The sequence below is a fragment of the Clinocottus analis genome, unplaced genomic scaffold (genome assembly GCF_023055335.1).
Source record: "Clinocottus analis isolate CAN_PGR_092001 unplaced genomic scaffold, fCliAna1.0.p SCAF_14, whole genome shotgun sequence".
Lineage (NCBI taxonomy): Eukaryota > Metazoa > Chordata > Actinopteri > Perciformes > Cottidae > Clinocottus > Clinocottus analis.
In genome coordinates, this window is record NW_027175865.1 from 5,637,750 (window position 1) to 5,662,315 (window position 24,566).

The 24,566-nt window shown below is 42.8% G+C and overlaps 3 protein-coding genes across 6 annotated transcripts; 1 reads left to right on the plus strand and 2 right to left on the minus strand.

The window, feature by feature from the left end:
- Window positions 1–1,288: 1,288 nt before the first annotated feature.
- On the minus strand, window positions 1,289–3,042 carry LOC137784584 (ictacalcin-like). Its single transcript, XM_068575367.1, has 3 exons — window positions 2,957–3,042; window positions 1,686–1,822; window positions 1,289–1,573 (listed from the first exon to the last, which is right to left on the minus strand). Exons 2-3 carry the CDS (start codon window positions 1,812–1,814, stop codon window positions 1,430–1,432), a joined length of 273 nt encoding a protein of 90 aa, XP_068431468.1. The 5' UTR covers window positions 1,815–1,822; window positions 2,957–3,042; the 3' UTR covers window positions 1,289–1,429.
- A 4,356-nt stretch (window positions 3,043–7,398) lies between these two features.
- On the minus strand, window positions 7,399–9,260 carry LOC137784583 (protein S100-A1-like). The gene is made up of 3 exons (XM_068575366.1): window positions 9,140–9,260; window positions 7,775–7,928; window positions 7,399–7,643 (listed from the first exon to the last, which is right to left on the minus strand). The coding sequence occupies exons 2-3, from the start codon at window positions 7,916–7,918 to the stop codon at window positions 7,485–7,487; spliced, it is 303 nt and encodes a 100-aa protein (XP_068431467.1). The 5' UTR covers window positions 7,919–7,928; window positions 9,140–9,260; the 3' UTR covers window positions 7,399–7,484.
- Window positions 9,261–11,617: 2,357 nt separating this feature from the next.
- trim46b (tripartite motif containing 46b) lies at window positions 11,618–23,756 on the plus strand. Of its 4 annotated transcripts, none has more exons than XM_068576144.1 (12): window positions 11,618–11,987; window positions 14,456–14,717; window positions 14,895–15,084; window positions 15,810–16,008; window positions 16,870–17,016; window positions 17,504–17,599; window positions 18,375–18,628; window positions 18,836–18,957; window positions 19,174–19,512; window positions 21,081–21,310; window positions 21,709–21,776; window positions 22,323–23,756. In XM_068576144.1, the coding sequence occupies exons 1-12, from the start codon at window positions 11,895–11,897 to the stop codon at window positions 22,774–22,776; spliced, it is 2,454 nt and encodes an 817-aa protein (XP_068432245.1). In that variant the 5' UTR covers window positions 11,618–11,894; the 3' UTR covers window positions 22,777–23,756. The 4 variants fall into 4 exon arrangements, with proteins under 4 accessions (XP_068432245.1, XP_068432248.1, XP_068432246.1 ...); XM_068576145.1 differs by lacking the exon at window positions 11,618–11,987 and adding an exon at window positions 12,638–12,833; XM_068576146.1 differs by lacking the exon at window positions 11,618–11,987 and adding an exon at window positions 12,906–13,081.
- Window positions 23,757–24,566: the final 810 nt, after the last annotated feature.

Genomic DNA, 24,566 nt, shown 5'->3' on the forward strand with positions numbered 1-24,566 from the left:
ACACATCACCAATAGTGATCTTGGACGAGAGTCCAACACATTGATGTGGTTTAGAGAAGCTGCAAGGACCAAAGTGTCCAATAAAGTCATCTAATTCAAATCAGCAGAGGACCTTAGAAAAATAAAAAGTCAAAGTTAAAGCATTCCTGCATTCATGTAATTCATGTGATAATCTATGATCCTTCTATTCATTCGTCCATCAACTCACTACATCCTCACATCAAGGCCACCCATTTTGACATGCACGAGTAGAGAGGCAGGGTAAACAGGTCATGTCGCCAGCCTCTCACAGGGCTAACACATACAGACAACTGCATTCACAGTCACACCTCCAGTAAAAAGGCAATTTAGGATTGACAGTTCATCTGACCTGCATGTCTTCTGGCTGTGTGCAGTGGAACTGGGGCACTCAAAGGAAAACATGCGGCCCTCCATTTAGAAAAGCCCCATGCCTGCAGGTCGGATTTGAACCCAGGACCTGTGGGCGAAAAGTGTCAACCATTGTGCCAATGTGCTGGCCTGACGCATTATATTTAAAATATTTTTTATTATTTATTGCCATCTCTGCACATTTAACCTCTTTTCTTTTTTTTCTTTTTTTTTTAAAGAAAGCCATTATATATGCTCAATGCAGAGAAGTCTATTCCTAAACAAAATATTCTGGTTAAGAACAATAGCATATATGAAAACATAAAGAAAGAATATGTAACTTGAACATCACTCACGGTGGCAACTAGCTACAATTAGAGAATTATGGTGAATGCTAAAATTTAACACAATTGTTCCACAAGCAGAGAAGTATGATAAAGTCAGCTAAAGTTTTCTAATTAATAATTGATAATACATCATCATTAGCCATAAGCTACTGCGATATCCAAGTAAGGCCCTAACAGAAAACTGTATACTTATTCTCTTGCTTATGACTTAACACGTCATCTGTAAGAGGAGGATTGGGTTATTTCCTCTTTAAATAGAGGGCTTTAATGAATATGATCTAGCTCTGAGTATGATAAGCAACCTCAATGACATCCTTTCTTTTGTAACTTGCAGTTATAATGCTCCTTTCTTGAAGTTAATCCAGCTGTAAGAATTTTATAAAAGAAAGCATAAAAGCTTTGTGTCAACATCACTGAACCACTTCAAGTGTTTTGGGCAAGGCTCATGAGCTTACTTGCACTATGTCACTGTCACGTCTGTGCAATTACTATTGTCACAAATATTGTTTCCCTCATCACACAGTAACTGACAAAGTGCAGAAGTTTCAAAGAAATAAGTTTATTTCATTGTGCGTAACAGAATAATGTGTTGTGCCTTCATTGTAATTTAGTTAAGAGGAGTTAATATCTTTTCATTATCAGAACTGCTGTCATGCGATCTCTTTCACAGGAAGACGGCTCTGCATGCTGGCCCCAAGGTGGCGCTTGGATCCCTATGCATTTTTTTTGAAGTGTTGGTGGCATGACATGGTGAGGCAGGCGACCATGGTGACAAACTCCTTGAAGTCCACACTGTTGTCCTTGTTTGCGTCCATCGTCTGGAAGGCGCAGTCCACCGCCTTCTGGTCAATGGCGTTCTGCAGTTGAGAAAAGCATGGGAAAAATGTCACTGATTGTTCTCCCAAGAACATTTACCAATCTCCATACAATGCCCCATCATGTACAGTAGAGAGGTCAAAGGTCACTCACCCCCCCAAATTCCTTTTGAAGCATCTCTTTCAGCTCTTCCTTAGTCATGGTGTCCTTGTCCGTATCCGTGCCGGCATATGTCTCAAAGGCGTGGATGAGGAGGGCCATAGCCTGCTGGATGTCGGACATGATGATTGCTGGTTTACAGGGACAAAAAGAAAAAAGAGGTAATTGCCACATGGAATCTTTTCTCATGTACCTACATATGGTTGCATGCAGGCCAGGTCGGACTAGCCTAGTATTTTCCATAAATATCTTCAGGGGACTGACTGAAGAAGTTGCTTGAGCAAGTTGCTCTCATTTAATGCTGCTTTGACTCCATCTACTGGTAAAGTCTAGGTCTGGTAACTTTCTCTGACGCGCACCATCACGGATCATGTGGTATTGTGGGTGAATATGGAATGTTAACCAAGAGAAGCGTTCACATCCACAACATGAGGGAATGGTTTGGAGGAAAAGAAAAGGGAAAACATCTGAGCTCATGGATCTAATCTTCAAGTCTGCTTCACTATCGGGCCAGTGTTGACAAATGTTTGTTTGGTTCGTACTCTAATTTACACATTTTACAAATGTATGACTATAATTGACTTGTTAAGACAAAACATATACATAAAAGAATGCTAACAAATGTTATTGATGAATTTGTTTTGAGCAACAAGCAGTGGCTGACATGAATGGATTCATCTCTGCCAGTGTTTTTCTCTGAGCTCTCTGTGGAGTGGAATAAAAATAAACCCTCAGCTTCCACCGGGGACCAGCCCCATGTCAACGACCTGCAACGCACACAAGACTTTGCTGTGGCAGAAGGTAACTCTTTCCAGGTAACTCAGTAAACGTAAAAAATAAATTAAAAAAAGCAGGCCAAGACTGGATTCTTTTCCACTGACTCAAGAGAGTTGGTGCTGTTTGCATTTTGACTTATGTGGTACGGCTCCCTCTCAGGGTTGTGGCAAGCTGATGTTTTCTAACTTCTGAATGCAAAAAAGCATTCCAGGCTAGTGTTCACCAAGTAACATGACGTCAAAGCTAAATGAGCAGCATTTATTGCCACGTATAGTTTTACAAGAAATAAAGGAAAGCCCCAAAATCCAAAATGCACACAGAGCCTACAACTTGGTCACTTTGATGTTGTATTTAACACTAATAAACTGGCCTTAAATGTGTTGCGTTCAACAGAATATCCTCTCAGAAAAGGTTTTGATGCATTTCTTTAAGCCAGTCAATGAAATCAAACAACAAATAAAACAATATTGTTTTGATGTTCTACTCACCAGAGCTGATATGTCGAGGTTTAAGGAAACCGAGGAGTTATAGTCAGAGGAGCTGCAGCAATTGAAACGGCTGCAACGGATGTTTTATAGACAACCACACCATCCCTCCCTCCCTCCCTCCCTCCCTCCTTCCATCCCTCCCTCCATCCCTCCCTGTCTTTTCATCTCCAGCCACTCCCACGTCTCTCCTCATGGCCTGTTGGCATGTTATCAGTTCAAGTTATTCTTTGAGAAACAGTGGATTTATTATTGCTGCTTCGAAAACCAGCACCGTCAAGCAGCTGATATTCACGCTGCTTGTTTGGGCGTCTGTTTTTGAGCCGTTACACACTTCATGTAATACGTCAGATAAATATAGTTCATATTTATGTCAAAAACAATCTCTCTAATGTTATGTGTGCTGCATCGTCTTTCTTAGAGAAAACAGGGGACGTTTAAGTAAAGTTATTTAGTGTAGTATACTTACACTTCAGTTTAAGTAACTCAAAATAATAAGTAAGGCACACTTAAAACTTTACTCAAGATGTACTTTTGACTAGTATAGCCTACTTCAAATTACTATTTGTTTAAGTAACATATACATTGTGTGTGTTTCAAACGACACTGTGCGGTAAACCACTTTAACCGGTTCAACCCGGTCCATACAATAGGAATTTTTCATATATTTTCACAGGGTGCGACCACTGTTGTCGCTCTTTGGAAGGGAACAAAGTTCAACGCTCACAGCTCACAGATGAGGGCGCGGTCTAAGCTACTTATATGTCAGGTTTATAACTTTAGTCATGGTTAAAACTTTGTGACAACAATTAATAACCCACGAATAACGCTCTTTAATAGCCCAAAATACCTCGACACAACACTTTGTGACACATTTATACAATTACACCATCGTTACACATTTCATGTAATTCCTCAGATAAATACAGTTCATGTTTGTGTCAAAAACAATCTCTCTAATGTTATGAACAAAATATTGCAATTCAACTTGTAATTATTGCTTTTAAGACTGCAGAAAGCATGAGCTATAACGAGGGAATGTGGCAGTGTGCTGCAGCATTTTTTTCAGGGCAAAAAGGGGATGTTTTGTACACCTCATAACAGCTCCAGTGTAATTCATGACAATTTAGTCAAGTGAGAGATTTATAAAGAACTTTCTTTTCACTTTTTGATGCAATCTAATAAAGTAGTTTGGTTTACTGTTAGTTTGCTGTTTTTTTCAAGATAAAAAAATATTTTTTAACAGAATATTAGCTGCTATTATTAGTTGTTTAAAAAAATGAGTTTCAAGGGAACATCCAGCCGTCCATCATTTGCATGTCTCTTGTTCATTGAAGATGTTTTGTGAGCAGTAGCAGTTACTATGTGGACTCAGTCACTACTTGTATTGATGTGGTCACATAGAGCTGCTTTATAGAGGTCACGTTTGTTAATCCTTTAAAAAAAAAAAAATCAAATTGGAGCTCTTTTTCCTTACCAAAGAACAAACAGTCATTGAAAAATAAAAATAATTCCTCTTTGCCCTTTTTGTTTGCGTTTACAAGTTTGTCTTACTGCGAATGCCTCTGTAAAACTCGTCCACAACATGTTGTTTTTCTGACTTTTCTAAAGACGAAGCCCAAATGTGACGAGACTTTTGCTGCAAATCTTGAAAATCAACCAAAGCAACGAACAGTTACGTACATTTAATGTCTCAGAAAATACTTCAATTGTATATTGTACTAATTTATGTGTTTTTTGTACATAATTGCCATTTTTCCTATCTAAATTTAATCGTTGGAGATGGACATGATTCCAAAATGAACACATTTGGGCACAGTGACTCGCTGTTTTGGTCTTGAGTGGGTCCTCCCTTCCTTGGCAATTTTGTGGTGGAGGCTGTGACTCACATTCATGTCCCTGAAGCTCATGAGTCACGCTGCAGAGCTGCACAGACCTAAAATCAGAGACATATGAATTATAATCAGCTCTGAGCATGTGTGTGGTCCATTGCATGACATTGAGTGAGAGATATGAAAGGTCTTTTCCTGTCTCTCCTCTCTGGTCAGAGTGCAATTGTTTTGGTCTCTAATTAACAACTTCAATTAAAGTCCAGTAAGTTCTGATCATAGGTTGGAAGTCAAGTCGCAAACATTCATGCACTCTGCGACTGACTCGAAGGTTTTGACATTGCTCTGCGCTTCTCTGCGTGGAAAATTTTAGTCAAACTTTTGTTCCTCCCTTCTTCCATCCTCCTCATCTTACTCACTCAGATGGAGCAAACAGGAAGGGAGGGAGGGCGTAGCCGGGGAAACCACACTTTGTATATATCCAGCTCTGATTCATATGAAACTTTTTGCAGTTATCAAATGCTCACAGCCAACATTATGATTATTGGTACTCTTATGCCACCTGGTTGTCGAGCAGAAGTACACAGACAAGAAAGCGCACATTCATCAGAATCAGCTTTATTGGCTGTGTGTACACACACACATTTGACTCTGGTTACACGTTGCTCCCGTCGCACATATGATATGCAATAAACAAAAAACACATTAAAGACAACAGAAACTAAGCATCAACATCAACATTTAGGGTTCACTGGCTGCCATGAGTCTGTTCTTGACTCACACTACCACCAACAGCACTTTTCAATTCAACACGTCAACTCAGGATTTGAGAAATACTGCAGTCATGATAAGGCTCTAATATATATATATATATATATATATATATATATATATATATATATATATATATATATATATATATATATATATATATATATATATACCCTCAGAAGACTTTTACCAGAAGCCTACCCCCCCTCCCAAAAGGTTGCTAATTATTTTAATAGGCAGCATTTTAAGGGTTTATGAGAGACACAAGGAGAAACAGTTAAGGAACAAAGTATTGGCTCACATCTAGGTGGCAGCAAAGTTCAGGAAAACCTACATGAGGTACTTTTGACATTTTTATATCATCTGCTGCAATGAGAGGACAATAGTTTGATGTCATTTTCCATGGCAGCAGCCACAAACGGATGTTGGAAAGGTTTAGTAGGTTCAGAACATTTCTGTTATTGTTTGACCAATTGAGAGAGGGTTTGTTCTTCCTGTGTGTGTGTGTGTGTGTGTGTGTGTGTGTGTGTGTGTGTGTGTGTGTGTGTGTGTGTGTGTGTGTGTGTGTGTGTGTGTGTGTGTGTGTGTGTGCATGTAGGTGTGTGTGTGTGTGTGTCAAAGGAAGGTGCAGCATGCTTTCGCAAATATCTGCTTATCTCTGTAGCCAAACCAATACACACCTTCACTGTGTGCCAGTTGAGAGATGTGAGAGTGCAGAGGGTTCATCCCGCTTGTGAAGGATGTCATCAGAGGTAATCAGTAAGTCTACTATTAAACAAGTTCGGGCCTGTTCATTTACCTCACAGATCTTGGGTTGCTTCATCCTCATTGAGAGTTATTCATTCTTACAAATAATGATGGCAGTGTTTCAGGCCACACAACGAACGTACAGCATGCACTGTGTGTCGATGTGCAGAGCACCTCAACACAAAAGGGACAGACAACACATCGGGAATTCACGGCTGTAAACTCAGCTGTGAGTCACATGGGCGTGGTGTTGTGTAAACTTTTGCCTCCCAGATAAACTTTACTCAGGCAGAAAAGGTTCTGGGACTTCACTGGGATTGGCAGACCCTGATCTCAACAGTTGCACCCCTGAATTACAACAAGAGTCATATCTTAATCATTAATGACGAAAACTTTGGATTGGAGGACATTGTCAGTGCCAGAACTGAGCCTGTGAAAAAGTGCTGCCGAAGAGAGAGAGAGAGAGAGAGAGAGAGAGAGAGAGAGAGAGAGAGAGAGAGAGAGAGAGAGAGAGAGAGAGAGAGAAAAGGAAGAGTGAGGCGGGGGTTATCCCGGTCATCTCTCTGGTGTGATCCACGTTCCAGCAGACATGAAACGACATCAGAAGAATTTGGTGGAAACAGTGGCGTATTGACATTGTGCCATGTGAGTCAGGCCCTCCACATTTCTGCACAGGGGCCCAAGATCGTCCCACTCAACCAGATCTAATCGACAAGAATGCAACACACTTTATTCAATTAAAAAGCACCTAATCAGCTTGTTCATCTGCTCATGAATCATAAATCAGAGAGCTGCAACGATCAGCCTCACAGAGAGGTGCGTTCACACCCAGAAACATTCTGCAGATTCCTCAGAGCAGCGATAAGCAGCGAGCGTATCGAGCAGTGAGGGAGGGGTCCGCCTGTACTTTCACACACAGGGAAGCATGAGCTACAGGTGGGAATAACGTCATTACATAGTGTTGATGTTACAGTTGCCATGGGAGTCAGCCCACTCGTGATCTCTGGAATGAGCTTTTAGGCCCATGATGACTTTCAGGCAGAGGCAAGCCTAAACATAGAGTAACTTCCTCATACAATAACCAGCAGACACAACAGGTTTGGAATTTTTCTGTGTATTTAATGAACAAAACTATCTTTACAAAACTTGAAATGCTTTTTGGTTTCTTTCTTTCCTTCAGCTGCTTACTTCTTCGCCTGCATCATTTTGTTCTGATAGCAATGCTCACAGGCAATGGAAAGTCCAACAACCAGGGAAACAAACTCCTCAAAGTCAACGTGGCCGTCACAGTTGCTGTCCAGATCCTTCATGATTTTGTCCACAGCAGCAGGGTCCTTCTGGGACTGGGTTGGAAACAAAGAAGTGTCGACAACAATGAAACTCTGGTTCTACCGTATTATGGGATGAAGTCACGAACAATCCACATGTCTAAAAGTTCTGGACCGCTGTGATTAACGCGCTGGTCTCTTCTCACCTGGAGGAAGGTACACAGCTCGTTCTCCATCAACTCTTTGAGCTGTCGCCGGGTGAGAGCGAAGCCATCTTTGCCGGTCTTAATGGCGTAGCGGTGGAACACGTTGATGAGGGACTCCATGGCGGTCTCCAGTTCTGAAGGCATGGCTGCTGAGCTGTGTTTGAAAAGTCAAATAGAGGAGAAATTGTTGATCGTCATCATTGATAGCATAGAGTTCATTGGAGATCAACTTTCATGAAAACATGGAAAAGAGGTCGTTTGTTTTGATGATACTGACGAGCTTATCTAAGTATTAAAGAGCTGATTCCTCGCAGTGTAATCGGTTCATTGATTTAAGAAAGAAACATTAATAATCCTCCTCATGAGACTGAGCTTCATCGGAGGATCTTGCAGACAAAATATTCCATGTCTTGCACTGAAAATGATTTGTAAAATACCTTAGATATAATTGCAACACCCACGGAAGATAAACTGAAGGTCAAACTCTGTTGCGCAAAAGTGGAAAGTTCCATTGTATTTTATATGTACGTCAAACGTCATGTAGCTCAATGAAGGGGTAGAAACGCCATTCTTTTCCCTCCAACGCCCTTCCACACAATGTGTAACGCTCACGAGGGGTGTGAGGTCAGTTATTAAGTCGTTAGAATGAGAAGAAAAGAAGAAATCGCACAACTGAAAAGAGTCCATTACGTATCCAACTGTTGCTGTTTGAGAACAACAGTGCAAAAGGAGAAGTGGGAGGGGAAAGTTGAGCTGAGGTTTTTGAGTTTGAGGGAATGGAAAACTTTAGCTGAATGAGGGGAAAAATGTGCGGATGCACAAAATGGTGGTTGTGCAGCAAATGAGAGGAGACAGTATAGCCACAGAGAGCATGCCCACAGCCAGCCACACCCTCAGAGCCCTATGGACCCACTATGGGGACTACAAGGACCATGCAGAGGATCCGTGGAGACAAATATATATTAGCTAAATGTATAAACCTTCTTTATAATCATGAGGAAAAAGGTGTGAGACCAAAACTTTAAAAAACAAACAAACATGTAAGACAATGATATACATACATTTCCATTTCCAATAGAAATAAAGATTACACATAGAACTAAAAGTAGAATAATTACATACATAACCTGTATAAAGAAAAAAAACGACATGCTTCCCTTCAGAACAACTTTGATTAGCAGATTTCAAAAAGTTATGAATCCAATATGAATTGCTCTTGCAGGAGTTACGGGTTCTTAAACCCCTCTCGGGGCCGTTAGATAAAGTACATATCTATCTATCTGTCCATCTATCTATCCATCTATCCTTCTATCTATCTATCTATCTATCTATGTAGACGGACCATTACGTGCCGACAGTTCTTACCGGGCAGGACGGGACGTCGTCGGCAGAGGAGAGGTGGAAACGTTTAGAAATCAGGAAAAAGAGCAGCAGGGATTTTATAGTGAGACGCCGCCCTGACTGCTGAGCTCTGAGTCGACCTGCGGGGTGTGAAGTGGACCCTGTCGACCGTGCGCGAGGCTGTGCACGCGGCGGTGGGCGGGACGTCGTGATAATAAACTATAAATGCTCGGGAGATGTTGGACTAACTTACAGTTCCTCTCTCTTTAATAGGACTATTAGAACAAGTATAGATATATAAACTAGACTGAAACTTCATGTATCTGATGTGGAGGCGAAAATGCCATGGCAACATGATTAGTAATAGATTAATCATCAATTGTGTAATTGTGCTAGAAGTCAATTTCCATCACCTTTGGCACTGGTATGCTGCAAGACCAACACTCCCAGCTATCTGCTCCGTGTAAACACACACATAGTTACAGAAAACAGCAAAGAGGAGAGAGTCTAGATTACGGATTAATCAGCAGCTTTGTTTTAACCCCTGAAGTCTCAGGGACAACTCGTGCAACACTTCCACAGTGTCTTGGAGCTGTGTCAGTTTGTGAGTATACTATATAAACGAAACAAGCAAATGAAATAATTTACAGTAGGCCTACATACATTTATATTTTGTTACACATTCAGACTGATCCTGGAAAAGAAGTAATCAACAAATACATTACATTATCATTATATCATCAAGACTTTGTTGATTTACAGGGGTAAATTCACAAGCTACCGCAATATTAAAGCCACAATCATAATCCAATGATATTATTCACTTTGGCCAAATTAGAATTTTTACTATGTGGCAATTAAAGTACATTTGAATAATACTACTGTGTACTTGAACTTAGGTAAAACATGTAAATGCATGGCTGTAACTTAACAGTATTCGTATCTCTGCATCGTCTCACTTTTAATGAAGCGAAAGATTCAAGTACTTCTTTCTGTGAAGCTCCTTGGGATGTTTTGGTAAGTTCGCCCTCTTGTGGTCGTAATTTGGTATTACAAACTGAAACTGCACAACCTGGTCAACTGATTGGATGCGTTAAATAAGCATTCACATATTAAAATATGAACATATTCTTATAATCATGGATTAGTGATGCATTAATATGTAAGCATCGTTTCAATGTTTTAGGTGCTCTAAATGGAGCTAATTTGAACTATTGTATACATGTATGATTCATCTTTATTTTGATATAAATTAGTTAGTTGATTACGTAAAGTATGTATCTAAAAACAGAATAGATTTGTTATAACTTCAGTGCAGCAGTACAAGTTACATTTCTACTGCAGTTAATTGAGGAGATGCCTGCAGCTTTATGCCGCCACCTCGTGGATGAAAGTGGTAATGCGCCTGAGGGGCTGCATACTGTAGTTTCAACATCATGGTTATATGACAAATAATGTATGTTTATCAATATTGAAAACACAAACACACAAGCCGCTGTTGTTTTTTCTCTGCAATGCAAACTCCAGTATCTCAGTACATTTACTTAAATCTAAGAACAATCTGAGTATTTATTTTTGATGCTACCTCATACAGCAACTCCACCATGAAGCTTTTAGAATAAGCCCAGCTACAACATCACAATGTTACATACACTGTAATGACCATGCTGAATGATGCACTTCACTTTTGATACTTTGAGTTTATTGTACTCATTATATGTTTTTTTTACTTAAGTACCATTTTGAAAGCAGGACTTTTACTTGTAAAATGTTTTCATATTGATATACTTAAGTGATTGCTAAGACACTCTTTTTTGATGTAACTGCATGGTGATCCTGACTCTGCTGTACTGACCCATGTTCTATAAACATATTGAAGTGAATGTTAAAAAGGTGGACTCGACCCCACCTCACTGGAAAGGATAAACACTCTCTCCATAACTTGTGTTTATCTTGTTCTGATATTAGGAAAGCAACATCTTAACTAATGAAGCGTATACTTTGGCAGGCAAGCCATGCATCATTTTATACATAATGCACTGATGTCGCTTGAACTGCATGTTTTTGTTCAACATTTGCTCCACATCCACCAGCATTAACATCGTTTCTACATGCTACTGCATCAGCAGTAATAATTCCAAGATATATTAATAACGTGCAGGTAATGTTGGCAGTGGCTGTCTGTGCTTAAACTCGAGGCGCAGCGTAAATCGCCAACGTGTCTGTTTTCACCTTCATGGTGTGTCAGTTCACCACTAGCTGAGTAAGGCTATTACTATCTGAGGATCCTGTACACGTTATGGGTCTCCACGGCTTTACATTTCTCCAAGAGTCGAAGATGTCTTTGAGGAAACGGCACGCAGCTTGCTGAGACGCACTGTTGTTTACAACAGAGCTTCAGAGCGCCATGACATCAGCTTCCAGCGCGCCGTGGACCACATGAAGGCATCTGTTACGGGATGGGGAGGGTAGGGGGCAGGACTTCTGGGTGAGGAATAAAGCCACAGGCATCAGGCACCTCCTCGAGTGGCTACATAACAGCATATTTAGAAATCCTCGTCTTCATGTGTGTGTTTATTTTTTATTCAGAAGATGACGTTTTTCCGCTTTTAGTTTTTCCGTGCGTAAAACAAAAAGCCCAGATCGAGTGCCTTTTGAAAGAAAGGACATCTTAAGAAAACGAGGAATTTACTACACGGAAAACAGGCGAAGATTTGTTAGTTTTTTTTGATATGTACCGTATGGCGTCTGGCCTAGATACATCGCGATTTGTACCCAGATGATAAAACGTGGAGGAAGCTATTCTCTTAAAATGGCAGAGATGGATTTAAAAACAGCCACATCCACGATGGAAGCATTGGTTCGTATAAGTGTGAGTATAATACGAGTGTGTTGGTGTTGTCACTGGGTGTATAATCACATTACAATACAAATGTTAAACACATTCGTATTCAAAAACAGCCTTCATGTTTAAATGGAGAACCGCTTGGATGGCACGTCTCCATATGTTTCACCTGCCGCACCATTTAACGCAAATTGGCCTTCTATGTGTTCTTCTGCACACCAGGAAAAAAGACTGTTGAGATGAAAATGAAATACATTTTCCAGAAAGTCCAACATATTGTCTCATTCTTAGCCTTATGATGGTTAGTTCTGTCGTCTTGATTCTGAAAGCCCCGTTTACGGAGGTCCTAAAATGCATCTGTGCGCCAGACTCGAGCTGAAAACGTGTTTTTTTTTTAAAATGAGTGTTTCAAACATGATATAATATTGAAAGTGTGAATGCAGAATAAAAAAGACACGTTTCTATTTTGGGGGTTTCGCGGGATGGTCGTTTCCATGGAGACGGGATGCAGGACCGTCGGCTGGTGCTGAGGCAAGGCGAGCGAAGAAATAAAAAAAAAAAATGGCTCTGTGCCTGCTGCGTGTAGCATCGATCCTTACGGGGGTTTGAACACACCTCAGTAATCCGCAGAGACGGTTACGAAGAGAGTGTATATGTGCACATGGGGGAGCACATTAAAACAGCTCAGGAAATAAGCATCATCTGGGTTTCATTCCATGCAGACCCCATCTCATCTCATTGCTCGCGACAAAAAAGGAAAAGAAGCCTCAAACCCCTCCCCTCTTTCCAAGAGACACGCTGCGCTCGCTCTCTCTCGAGGCTGGAGAGTTATACACGTAGCCTCCTGCCATGGCGCCTAGATTCCAGGTGAAGGTAAGGATGCGCTGTCGCATCGCCTGTTTCACGCCTCCGCCGCGCCGGGCTCAGCGTTAGCAGTGCGCACGATCCTCCAGCGATGGATGCGACGCAGCCCGCGGTCCGTCGCGCTGGTTAGTCCGCAGCCTGCTGGAGCAGCGATAGCCCGAAACTGCGATAGTCAAAAATTGCTAGAGAAGAGAAAGGCAGGCCAGAGTTGACATTGGAGAATGATACAGAGCGACTGAGCTGGACTGAGGAGGAACGTAGGTTATTTTAATTCATCCATGTAATCCAAATATGACGCGTCAGGGTATGTCTAGTGTGTTTTTTCTCCCTCTCCTGCTGCAGACTAATTCTTTCTAAAACGTGGCAGCTGTTCTTTTATTTGACTATATAAACCGGGAAGATCCATTTCCTTCGTCCTGCTGTGTAACACTGTGTGAGCTCCCAGACTAAGCTAATGAACATTTACTGTATGATCCCCTGTGTATTAATCCCTACTGATTCTGCATCCACATCCCCAGAATCCGGGGTGTTAACGACGGTTTCTGGTGTGCTAGTATAAGCTGAGATGCTGCATCTCATCTCATCACATCACAGCGACAGAGTCCCCAAACCCCTCCATGCGGCGGCAGTTTGTCCTGTCCTGGTTTAGAAGTGAACTCATAATGACAGTGATGGAGCCCTGCAACAGATTCGGGCCACCGGGTGAGGTTGTGAGTCAAGGGCATCCGTGAAGCAAAAACAAGCAGGTCATTCTAGCACAGAGATACATGCTGAGTGAACACTAAAACTGAGTAATCATGACACATATAGTGAGGGAACAGGTCCCTTCGACTGTCTCGTGGTAGTCTTGGCAGGTTACTGCAACATCCACTTGCCCTTTTCTATCCAATGCCCTTGAGCAGGACTTGCTCCAGAGGTGCAGCTTTTCACACCAACACCAGCACCAGCAGCCCTGGCCACTGTGGCTACATCTGGTACTGAAGGATCTGATTCTGCAGAGAGCTACACCTGAGTAAAGAAGATATGCCATGAAGACTGAACATACTGGATCATCTCATGGTTATCCAAAAGCATACGTGACTCATGGCTAAAGAGCTCACGTTCATATGCAGTGCTGCGATTTAAGGGATGCACTCTGTGCAGTGGTTTAATAATTAATGCCGCGGCCTTTATCCATATTTAACCAGAATGATGCCCTATGATGCATGTCTGGGACAGCTTTTCCCCCATCGCCATGTCTCTCTCTCTCTCTCTCTCTCTCACGTCAGCCTTATCGCTGATGAATAGCGCTGAGTACCGAAAAACTGTCACAGTACAACAGGCTCTGAGCGCCCGGTCAGATTCCTAATCCTATAATTTGCCTAATCTTTTTTTTTAATCAGATAGTTTCTGATTTCAATCAAAATGTTGCAGATTTCCGTGTTCATATGAAATGTGATGCTTCAGAGCTTTTGCTATTTTTGTGGAATGAAAATGATTTTGTTGGAGGGGTTATGGATTTATAGTTCTCACACAAATACCTGCACGCTTTACTTTTCCCCCCTTACAGGCTATTTGTGCGCATTTCTCCCTCTCGGTGTGTCCCCTGCTCAGACCCTAACCCTCGCCTCTTTGCCTCCCCCCTTGTACAGTCCAACATGAAGAGCCTGGAGCAGGAGCTGCACTGCTCCGTGTGTAAGGACATAGTCAAGCAGCCCGTGGTGTTGCCATGCCAGCACAGCGTGTGCCTCATGTGTGCCTCGGAGGTCTTAGTGGCAAACGGCTACCCGCCTCCAGACCTCCCCCCGGAGCCAAACTCCCCGGCCTCCACACCCAACACCCGCTCACCCCGCCAGGCACGAAGGCCGACCCCGAAAGCTGAGCAGCGACCTATTGACCGCGTGCTGAGGGCAGGTTTGGAATATTATATATTCAGATATATAATATGTAGATATGTATGTTTTTTGATGTGATTGTTGACCAAACGTTCCCCCTGATTCACTGTCAGACCACGGTCAATATACAATATGTCGGAAAAGGGATCTGTTCTGTCTCCCCATGCTCATAACTGGCTTTTCTTCTTGCTTCAAGGTCCCCACCCGCCTTCGCCTTCCATGCCCCGGTCTCCGGGATACGGGACGTATCCTGGGCGGCGCCGTAAGGAGGGCCCGCCCCTGGTGATGATGTTCCCCTGTGTCCCCTGCGGCCGAGATGTGGAGCTGGGCGAGAAGGGCCTCACTGACTGTCTGCGCAACCTCACCTTGGAGCGTATCGTGGAAAGGTAGGTACACACACACACACACACACACACAAACCCTAACACACACTTGGGCGTGAAAACCGAGGGTGTGGGAATGTGTCCAATTGGGATTGTAGTCATTCAGCAGCGACTCAGCGGTCGATGAATCCTGCAGAGTGCACTGCAACATATTGTAGCGGCCGAGGCTGACTGTGCTTCCATAGTCCATTCAATACGACTTGGCTGCCTCTCGCACGGTTGGCCTTTTGCCCTCTCATTTAAATGTGTTCACAACCTGTACATTTTCATGGATTAGAATTTTAATCATGTCTATAATTGTGTTATGCTTTTGACTTTAACGCTTTTTTTTATCTCCACCGAGTGAGTGTTCACATCTCTGTGGATCGTCTTGCATATTGCTTCACCAAACTGCATATTATTGCTATGTTGCTAATATAAGATGCACGCTCAAAGAGCACTCGGGGTTGCAGTGACTCACACTTTGGTACAACACCTTTTTATTGCCTTTTTGATTCGGCCATTGATTGACTGCTGTCTGCTGACTGCTCAATCACTACTCTTAGGCCTAGGCAGGCCTAACCTATGTGGTTACACCTGTGAGATGAAGCTGAGTGCACCTTTCTAGATTGGTTAACGTTTGTTGGCAGATCTTTCCTATTAAAACAATATATGATCACAATGGAACCAGCCTGCCTAAAGGTTGAATCAGTCTTTCCTGTTATTTCTACCCATCACGCCACTACCAGGTACCGGCACACAGTCAGTCTGGGCAGTGTGTCTGTGATGTGCCAGTTCTGTAAGCCTCCTCACGCTCTGGAGGCCACCAAGGGCTGCGCTGACTGCAGGGCCAACTTCTGTAACGAGTGTTTCAAGCTGTATCACCCGTGGGGGACGCCACGAGCACAACATGAACACATCCAGCCCACGCTCAACTTCAGACCAAAGGTGAGCCTTTGGACCGATCGCTGTTCATCTTAATAATAGCATACCATGAACTTGTATTCATAGAGATGAAACCTTTTTTTTTTTTTTAAATCACAACATTTTAGAACCTTTAGGACAACTTTGTAAGAAGGCCCTTGTTATATAGATGTATAAGTACTGCTGGTATTTACTCAAGTGTGGTTGATAAATCATTAACTAATGCTCCGTAGATACGTTGTATGCCAAACATAAAATGATGTTCGGGTTGTTAGGTTTGATTTGTGTTGTTATCCTTTTGTTTGTGTTAATAATGCACGTATAAATCTCCTGACTTTCCAATAATCCATTAAGCATGTAGATGTAAAAGGTAGCTTGTTGGAATAATAAAGTGCATTTACAAGAATGGATGAACTTCTAAGTGCTTAACACATGAAGCTGTTAGGAAACAGACTTTGGTCCACTGAACTTTGAGGGTGCTACTGATGAATAAACTTATAAAGTGGGATAATGTATCACAACTTGGCAACCCAAAAGCAGATCAATAGCTGATCAATAAAGCTCCAGGAATGAGTCATGCAACACAATGAACCAGTTTGTCACAACTTGTAAAGCAACCACTAGAATAAAATAACAAGCAGAACGAACATATGTATGGATACATGAACAATACAAATAAATGAAGTATTGTTTTTATGCCATATGGCACTTGGACCTTTCACACATACACACACACACACACACACACACACACACACACACACACACACACACACACACACACACACACACACACTTCCTCATCATAATCTACTCTCTCTCTCCTTTGGGGTGAATTGTGCTGTTCGACCAATACGTTGTGTGTAATTCGGCTCTCGTCCTCAGGTTCTGACCTGTCCGGAGCACGACCAGGAGAAGCTGCAGTTCTACTGTCGGTCCTGCCAGCGGCTGCTCTGCCCGCTCTGCAAGCTGCGCCGCGTCCACACAGGACACAAGATCCTGCCAGTGGCCCACGCATACCAAGCCCTGAAGGTACGACTCGGACTCTGGCAGAGTGGCTTCCTCTGATGCTCTGCAAAATAAAGGCTTAAAGCATAGAATAGTTCTGAAAACATTAACATAGAGATAGACACATAAGATTGAAATGTATACTTATATTTCACTAATATCGCATAGAATTGTCAGCACAAACTCGCTGTAGTGGAGGAATTCAGAAGTCTGGACCTCTGCAGTGCTTTTATATTAGTAAAGGATGATTTCTCAATTTTGGAATTTCAAGCTTATTTGCTTCGTTGAAATGAAAAGTTAAACCAAGTGTTGTGTAAATACATTTTCATATTCTACACAGTGAACTGATCCAGTTGCATTCTATCAAAATGTTTAAAAAAAACAGCTTTCAGTGTAACAGAGACGAGCATCGTTCAGCACGGTGTGATAGTTAAGACTTAATGTGTAACGATTAAGCCGTCTGGTGTGTATTTGTTGTCTACATGTTGTGTTGTTGCTGTTTATTTGACAGGAGAAGATTACGAAGGAGATGAACTACATTCTGTCCAACCAGGACACCGTTCTGGCTCAGATTACCCAGCTGGAGAGTTCCATCACTCAGACTGAGGTGATTAATACTTTGGACTCACAAAACGCCAGTCAGCAGCTAAACAACACAACACCACAGAGTCCTGTCGCTATTTGTTTTCTTAGACAGACTTGTGATTATGCTTTCCTTCGCAACCTCACACACAACTTTTGAAAATTCATACATTGTTTACACAATATAATTAAGCTTTAATCATATCTATGTCTGTATTAATGGATTTGTATTGTTACTAAATTCATCAACAATTAGCCTGCAACTCCTCCTGTGAAGCATCCATCCACTGGTGTATACATTAAAGTTTGTTTTTTTTACATATGTACAACTAATTTATAGGCCAGTTTAATACGGTTTATAAATGTTTTACGAGGACAGTAACTAAATTCCTCCTGCAGCGTTCAGCTGAACATCATGGCCTCCATCATCTGATGGGGTTTGCTAAGTCGTCATGAGAGTGAAGACGGATCTTGAGTAAAACAAATAAAACTTCAAAAATACTACACAATATTGCATAAATACTTACTAATATGATAAAATGTGTAGAAACAGACTTTACAGATGATTCTTATGAATGTCTATGAAGTTAAAGTCACATTTTGAGGACTTGCGGATGAGCAAATCAGTAAAAACAACTCATTATGTGGCTGAATGTCATAGTGCACGGCGGTATTATCTCCATCATAACATTGGTGTTACAAACGTCTACATTTAAAAAGCACACACAGGCTCGTTTTCATTATTTTAATCTGTTTTTCGTGTTCTTTGAGCGTCACGGTTGACCGTCTTTCCTCAACAGGTGAACAGTGTGTCCGCCAGAGAGCAGCTGGCGCAGAGCATCAGGGACCTGACGGCCGCTCTGGCCGAGCGCCACGCCACGCACACGCTGGCTCTGGAGGTGGCGCGCAAGAAGCGCGGCGAGGCGCTGGCCGCTCAGGTGGCGGAGAGGCGGAGCTTAATGGAACACACGGGGCTCATGGCGTTCACCCAGGAGCTGCTGAAAGAGACCGACCAGCCCTGCTTCGTGCAGGCCGCTCGCCAGACTCACAACAGGTTTTCTGTTTGTTCTCATCGTATTTGTCTTGGCGCAGCTCTCTGCTGCGATTGAACCGATCCTGGATTTGTTTTCCTTTCTCTGTTAGGTTTAGAGATTATCCCACGCCTCCTCTTCCTCATCAGTCTGTCTCACCGCTCACTCTTCCTCCTTAATTCTTCTAACAGCGCTCTCTCTCTCTGTTGTTCTTTCTCTCGCTGCACCAGGTTCAGCACAGCGATTGAGAATCTGCAGCATTTCACTCTGGCTGCTGACCCATCCTTCAGACACTTCCAGCTGGACGTCTCCAAAGAACTCAAACTCTTGACGGATTTGAACTTCATCCAGGGTGAGCAGGGGGAGTGATGGGAGAGTGGGAGCGGAAGGGAAAGGGTGGGGAACCCGATAAGGAAGGAAGGGAGTAGAGGATGACGGCTTTCTTATCTCTTTCATGCTGTCTTGTGAAGTAGAGTGATATAGGAGGTGAATGTTGGTCAGTGACGTGAAGTCGACTTCCAGGTTTGAGTTATTCACGCGCTGTACATTAAAACTATTTTTGTCTCAGCTCCGCTGGCTCCAGTGCTTGATACCCAGCACACCCTGGCCTACGACCAGCTCTTCCTGTGTTGGCGTCTGCCCCAGGACTCCGCGTCTGCCTGGCACTTCTCCGTGGAGTACCGCCGCCGGGGTGTGGTACCGGGAGGAGCGTCCAGAGGCGGAGTCCGAGGAGGATTGGCCGCCGCCCGCTGGGGCTGGCAGCGGTTGGATGAAGTGAGTGGGACCAGCGCGGTGATCGACAGGTTGGAGATGGACAGTGTGTACGTGCTGCGGGTCAGAGGCTGCAACAAGGCCGGATACGGGGAGTACAGCGAGGAGGTGTACCTGCACACCCCGCCCGCACCAGGTGAGAGTCCACACAGACGCTTTCGGTGTAAAAAAGGAGTCAAACGCTGGCCTAGTTTGGTACGAGCCCAGTTATAGAGATAATGACAGCGTGTGGCTCCTAATATTTTCATCTCGGGAGACCGTGTGTGTGAGTCATTCTGGCGATATATGAAATCTACTTTGCCAGGTGTTTATATTTCTGTATGTCTGTTTGAATGTGGAGATATTTGAGAAGACGTCAAAGGGGAATACAGACATCCAACACGAACAGAAGATAGAAGATAAGATAGATGCAATGAACTAAAATAGAATAACTGGGCTGAATTATTATTATACTTCATGACCTGAAGTAAACTGGGATTCTCCTTTAATTTCCTTTTAAAAAAGAAGAGGATGTCAGCAGGATCATCCCTCACCAGCATAAAGGGCCAGAACCCAGAATGCATCTTCTACTCAACGATGCAAGAGTATGTCTTCTGTTTTTGGTTAATGGCTTAAATCAGTGACAGCTAAAAAAAAGAAGTAATTAGTATTTAGCTGTAGTTTCTGTCGCCCTGGAGCCATTCATCTCCTCACACCTGCTATTATTTAAAAGCATTTGGGTTGGTTTCCATGATGAGCAGTTAATAATTCATTCTCTTTTTTTTTCTGCCCATTCCCATCTTCTCTCCAATTTTTTCGTCCGCCACTTTCTCACATCCTCACTTTCTTACTCTTTCATTACTTCGTCCCTCTCTCATGTTTTATTTCCATTTCACAGCTTTACACTTGTCATCCGCTTCCGCGCTCCTTCCACGCTGCCAACCTACATGCCTCCTACCGAACGTAAGAAGTGCATTCATATCCGTTGACCACCCGGCTGTACCTCCTCCCCCCTCCCCCCTCTTACCTCCCACATACTCGTCTCCTCTTTCTCTTTGTGGTCATCACGCATCCTTTCCGTTCTTCCGCCCCCCCATCGAGAGCCTCACTCGCCATTCTGTCTCCGGCTGCATAACGAGATCTGTCAGCGCGCTGATGAGGTTTGCCGTTTGTTAAGACGCGAGGCTTAACAACATGGATCGGATTCCGATCCCAAGCTTTTGGATTGGTTGAGTTGAGTGATTGGTGACTTCCTTGTGCCCCAGTAGGCTGTTTCTCCTTCCTGCTGTTGCGTATGTTCCCTCTGTAAATTGTACTTCCTCTGGGAAAAAAATCTGCCCTCCCCGCAGCCGGAGCTTCTTTGTGATACCTTCTTGTGTTTTACTCCCCCAGTCATCAATTTATGGATGAGTGTCTTTTTCTCTTCCAGTGCAGCTGCGAGGAGGTGCATGCCTGCTCTCTCCCCCGAGTCGCTCCTCTCAATTGCTTCGTATTCTCCTCATTTTTCTTCTCCCTGCTGCTTTCGGACTGTAAATCTGTACCACTTTCCCTCTGTTGCCTCCCGAACGTCTCCTGCCGCTACTAAAACCCCTATATGTCATTTTTGAATGCACCTGTCTCTTTGTCCTCCCCTTACCCTCATGTCTGCGTCCCCCCTCCCCTCCTTTTTCTGTCCCTCCCCCTTTCCTTCTCTCCGCTGTGTCCTCCCTCCCTTTCTTCTCCCAGTGCTCAACTTCTACCTGGACTCTCGCTGGGGTCTCCATGCTGACCGGCTGGTGGTCAGTAAAGAGCAGCGCTGTGCTCGCAGCGTCCCCGGTCTGTCCCTGCTGCAGGCCGCTGACCACGCCCTCACTTCCTGTCACCTGACCTCAGACCTCCTGGTAGGGGATGTGGCTATTACACAGGGAAGGCACTACTGGGCATGCTCAGTGGAGCCTGGTTCTTACCTTGTGAAGGTGAGTCACTTCTACACATGTTATGTACTGAATACTACATCATAGTAGTGCACACTGCCAGCATGCGGAAGGTTTGGTGTCAAGTTCTCCTTGATGATAATCAATATTTCTGACTAATAAAGCAACAATTATAGTTAGTTAAACAAAACTATTACTTTTTATTACAGCTGCTCTTCTTCATTAGAACTGATCAGATTTGATTGACAGTAACTGAGCCTGTGTTGTTACTACATTTTCTAAAATGTATGTTTCTGATTAGTAGAATTTAATGATGATTTGTTTGTGTTTCTGCATCCCTAAAATAACCAAATGAGGAAATTGAGATCTAGATCAATACGTTGTAGGGAGATTTGCAACAAGATAAATGTTTAGTTCATAACAAATTGCTTTTTGAACAGGTGGGCGTTGGTCTGGAATCTAAACTGCAGGAGTGGTTTCACCTTCCACAAGACATGGCCAGCCCCCGGTGAGTACCTGTAGTAGTAGTTCAGGTACTTGACTTGGGCATTTCACATCATGACCCCCGATTTGGGTTGTGACTCCTGACGCAGAAGCAATGTGGAAACATTTCAGATGTTAGTTTCATGTAAAGAATCTGAGGGCTTGAGGTGAATGACGATTGAAGTAGCAGAAAATATTCATTTTTCGCTTTTGTTTTTTAAAACCCTTCAGATTTTTACTGTGACCTTTTAGAGGGAGCCTGACCTTTAGGTTGACCTCTCCCTCGACCAGCTACGAATGTAAAATAGTGCTTACACATTGATGCTTTGGTATTACTATCTTGTATAATAACATGTCAGTCTTTTTGCGGAACAAATACTTTTTCTTTGGGTACTTTACGTGAGTTTTGCTGCTCGTACTTTTGAGATTTTGCTTTAGTAGTACTTTGAATGCAGGACTTTTACTTGTATTGGGGTATTTTTTACGTTGCTGGTATCTTTTACGCAGTTTAACATGAGGAGATGATTCATTCTTAATAATTATTTTCAAACTGCGCTCTCTCTCTCTCCAGCTACGACCCGGACAGTGGTCATGACAGCGGAGCAGAGGATGCTCTGGACTCCGCTCCGCCATTCTGCTTCCTCACGATGGGGATGGGTAAGATCTACCTGCCCCAGCACAACTACCACCACCACCACAGTGGCCATGGGAACGGTATCAGAGACCCCATCACCAACGGCACCGGCCCCGCCTCCTCCCCCGCGGGCGTCACCTACCCGCTGCCTCCTCGGCTCGGTGTGTGCCTTGACTTTGAGAAGGGTCGCGTCACCTTCTACGACGCCCACTCCCTTCGACCTCTGTGGGAAGGTCACGTGGATTGCTCCGGCCCCGTGTGCCCGGCTTTCTGCTTCATTGGTGGGGGGGCTCTGCAGCTGCAGGAGCTGGTAGCCAATCGCAACGCAGACCAGACGCCGGTCAGAAGGGTAACCATCCAACCCCGTGTCTCTAGTTTAAAGAACAACTGACGGCCGGTCTGAGGTCATGTGGTTATTTGGAATGTAACTGGTATTTGTGAAGTATTTACTCAGCTAGGGCGAAAAGTTAGACATCTCAGCGATTTTGTTTTGTATTTTATTTTCTTTGTACAAGAAAATGTTTCTATAGCAACAAATATGCAATGTAATTAAGTTTCTAAAATTTTTGTTATATGCAGTTTTGCAAGAGTTATTGCTTAAGTAGTGTCTGGTGCATCCAGCACTTAATACCATATTATATCTTTGATGCTTGCGCTTGTAGCCAGGCTATATTGCATACGTTTATAAAGCTAATGTAGGTACAGCGCCACACAATGTCGTCCTCCCTGTAGAAGCTTTTACTCTGTTATCTCATGCCCTTAATGTTTAAAGCTTAAGAACTTCTGTTTTAAAGATATATGTGTGTAAAAAAAAGAGAAAAAGGTCTTGACTATTGAATCTACAAATAAACTTGTGTTTAACCACACAGATTTCACCCGTTATGATCCCTAACCAAAGTTATTGTTTTTCTGGGATGTAAATGTGGTAAATTAGAGCTAGAGAAAAAACAATGCGACGATACTGTAATTAGAAGCTCCAATTATACCTCTGCTGCACAGCTAATCACTAGTTCCCTCAATTCTGTTTGTGCATTGCTGTTTTGTGTTTCAAATACATGAGTCTGATTGTGTGTGTGTGTGTGTGTGTGTGTGTGTGTGTGTGTGTGTGTGTGTTTGTTTGCTTCCCTATGCGCATGGTTGCGTGTGGTTTGACTGATAACATCATTGATTCATTGACTGACGGTAAAAAGTTGTTTTCTTGCGAACAACACTTCTTCTTTTTTTTCAACCTTGCTTGATTGTAATTTAATGAGCAGTGCTTCTTATGTAACGATGAGCCGATTAAATCCATGTAAACTTCACCTGCTGGCAGAATATTTGCAAAAGAAAAATAGATTAAGTACATAAACACTGAATAAACACAAATTTGAATTACTAAAACACCTTCTGTTTCCTATTGATGTTGTTTTTGCCTGATTTGAATCCTGCTCCATCTATTTTTATATGACAATCTTCTTTGAGTGGATGCTGCTCTCCTGGTTCACCACTAGGGGGCAGCATGTCATCGTAGAAGAGCTCATCTGAACACACTGCAGCTATTGTAATGGTCAGAATATTTATATTTTGAAAGAAACATAATTGGACCCATTTTCCATACAAATGGTCCTTCTCTATATTTTGGCCGGCACACATTTAAAAATGTGCTGTTAAAAATTGTAAACTGGAAAAATTGGCATAATTTTTCAAATCTCCTCCTAAACTCTACAGTTCCTTTTATGGATCTCTTACTTTTGTGGGAGTATATACCACCTGGCCTTTTTGTTACGTTCCCAATTAGCAGTGCAGTTTCTGGCTCTACTTACAGTTCATGTTATCCATTCTTTGGAAAGGTACTGGACATGATACATGGTGCAATATGAGACAATAACATGAAGAAAAGGGGGAGAATTTTAAGTCACTGACAAAATAAATACGTTTAACTATAACCATATATGCATTGCCACACTTTGATTGATGATCACTGATAGCCATAATAATAAATGACTATACCAGCACATAAACCTTTACATTTTATGTGGAACCCCGTCATAAAGTGAAACTAGACGATTCATGCCAGATTTTGATATGTACAGAATAGCGATTCCTGCCAAAAGCTCTCTTGTATGAATGCAGGGGTCTATGTAGAGGAGTTACCATGATTCAAACTTTACTGTTCACACACATGGCCTCAACAACAGACGT

What these genes read in the sequence shown, in the direction of transcription:
- LOC137784584 (XM_068575367.1), bottom strand. Translation starts at nt 1,814, where the DNA reads ATGTCCGACATCCAGCAGGCTATGGCCCTCCTCATCCACGCCTTTGAG. An exon ending in TTCAAAAGGAATTTGGGGGG is followed by an intron (nt 1,574 to 1,685) that starts GTGAGTGACCTT and finishes TCTCAACTGCAG; the next exon opens with AACGCCATTGACCAGAAGGC.
- LOC137784583 (XM_068575366.1), bottom strand. Translation starts at nt 7,918, where the DNA reads ATGCCTTCAGAACTGGAGACCGCCATGGAGTCCCTCATCAACGTGTTC. An exon ending in AGCTGTGTACCTTCCTCCAG is followed by an intron (nt 7,644 to 7,774) that starts GTGAGAAGAGAC and finishes TTTCCAACCCAG; the next exon opens with TCCCAGAAGGACCCTGCTGC.
- trim46b (XM_068576144.1), top strand. Translation starts at nt 11,895, where the DNA reads ATGATAAAACGTGGAGGAAGCTATTCTCTTAAAATGGCAGAGATGGAT. An exon ending in CGCTCAACTTCAGACCAAAG is followed by an intron (nt 16,009 to 16,869) that starts GTGAGCCTTTGG and finishes TCTCGTCCTCAG; the next exon opens with GTTCTGACCTGTCCGGAGCA. An exon ending in GTTCCATCACTCAGACTGAG is followed by an intron (nt 17,600 to 18,374) that starts GTGATTAATACT and finishes TTTCCTCAACAG; the next exon opens with GTGAACAGTGTGTCCGCCAG.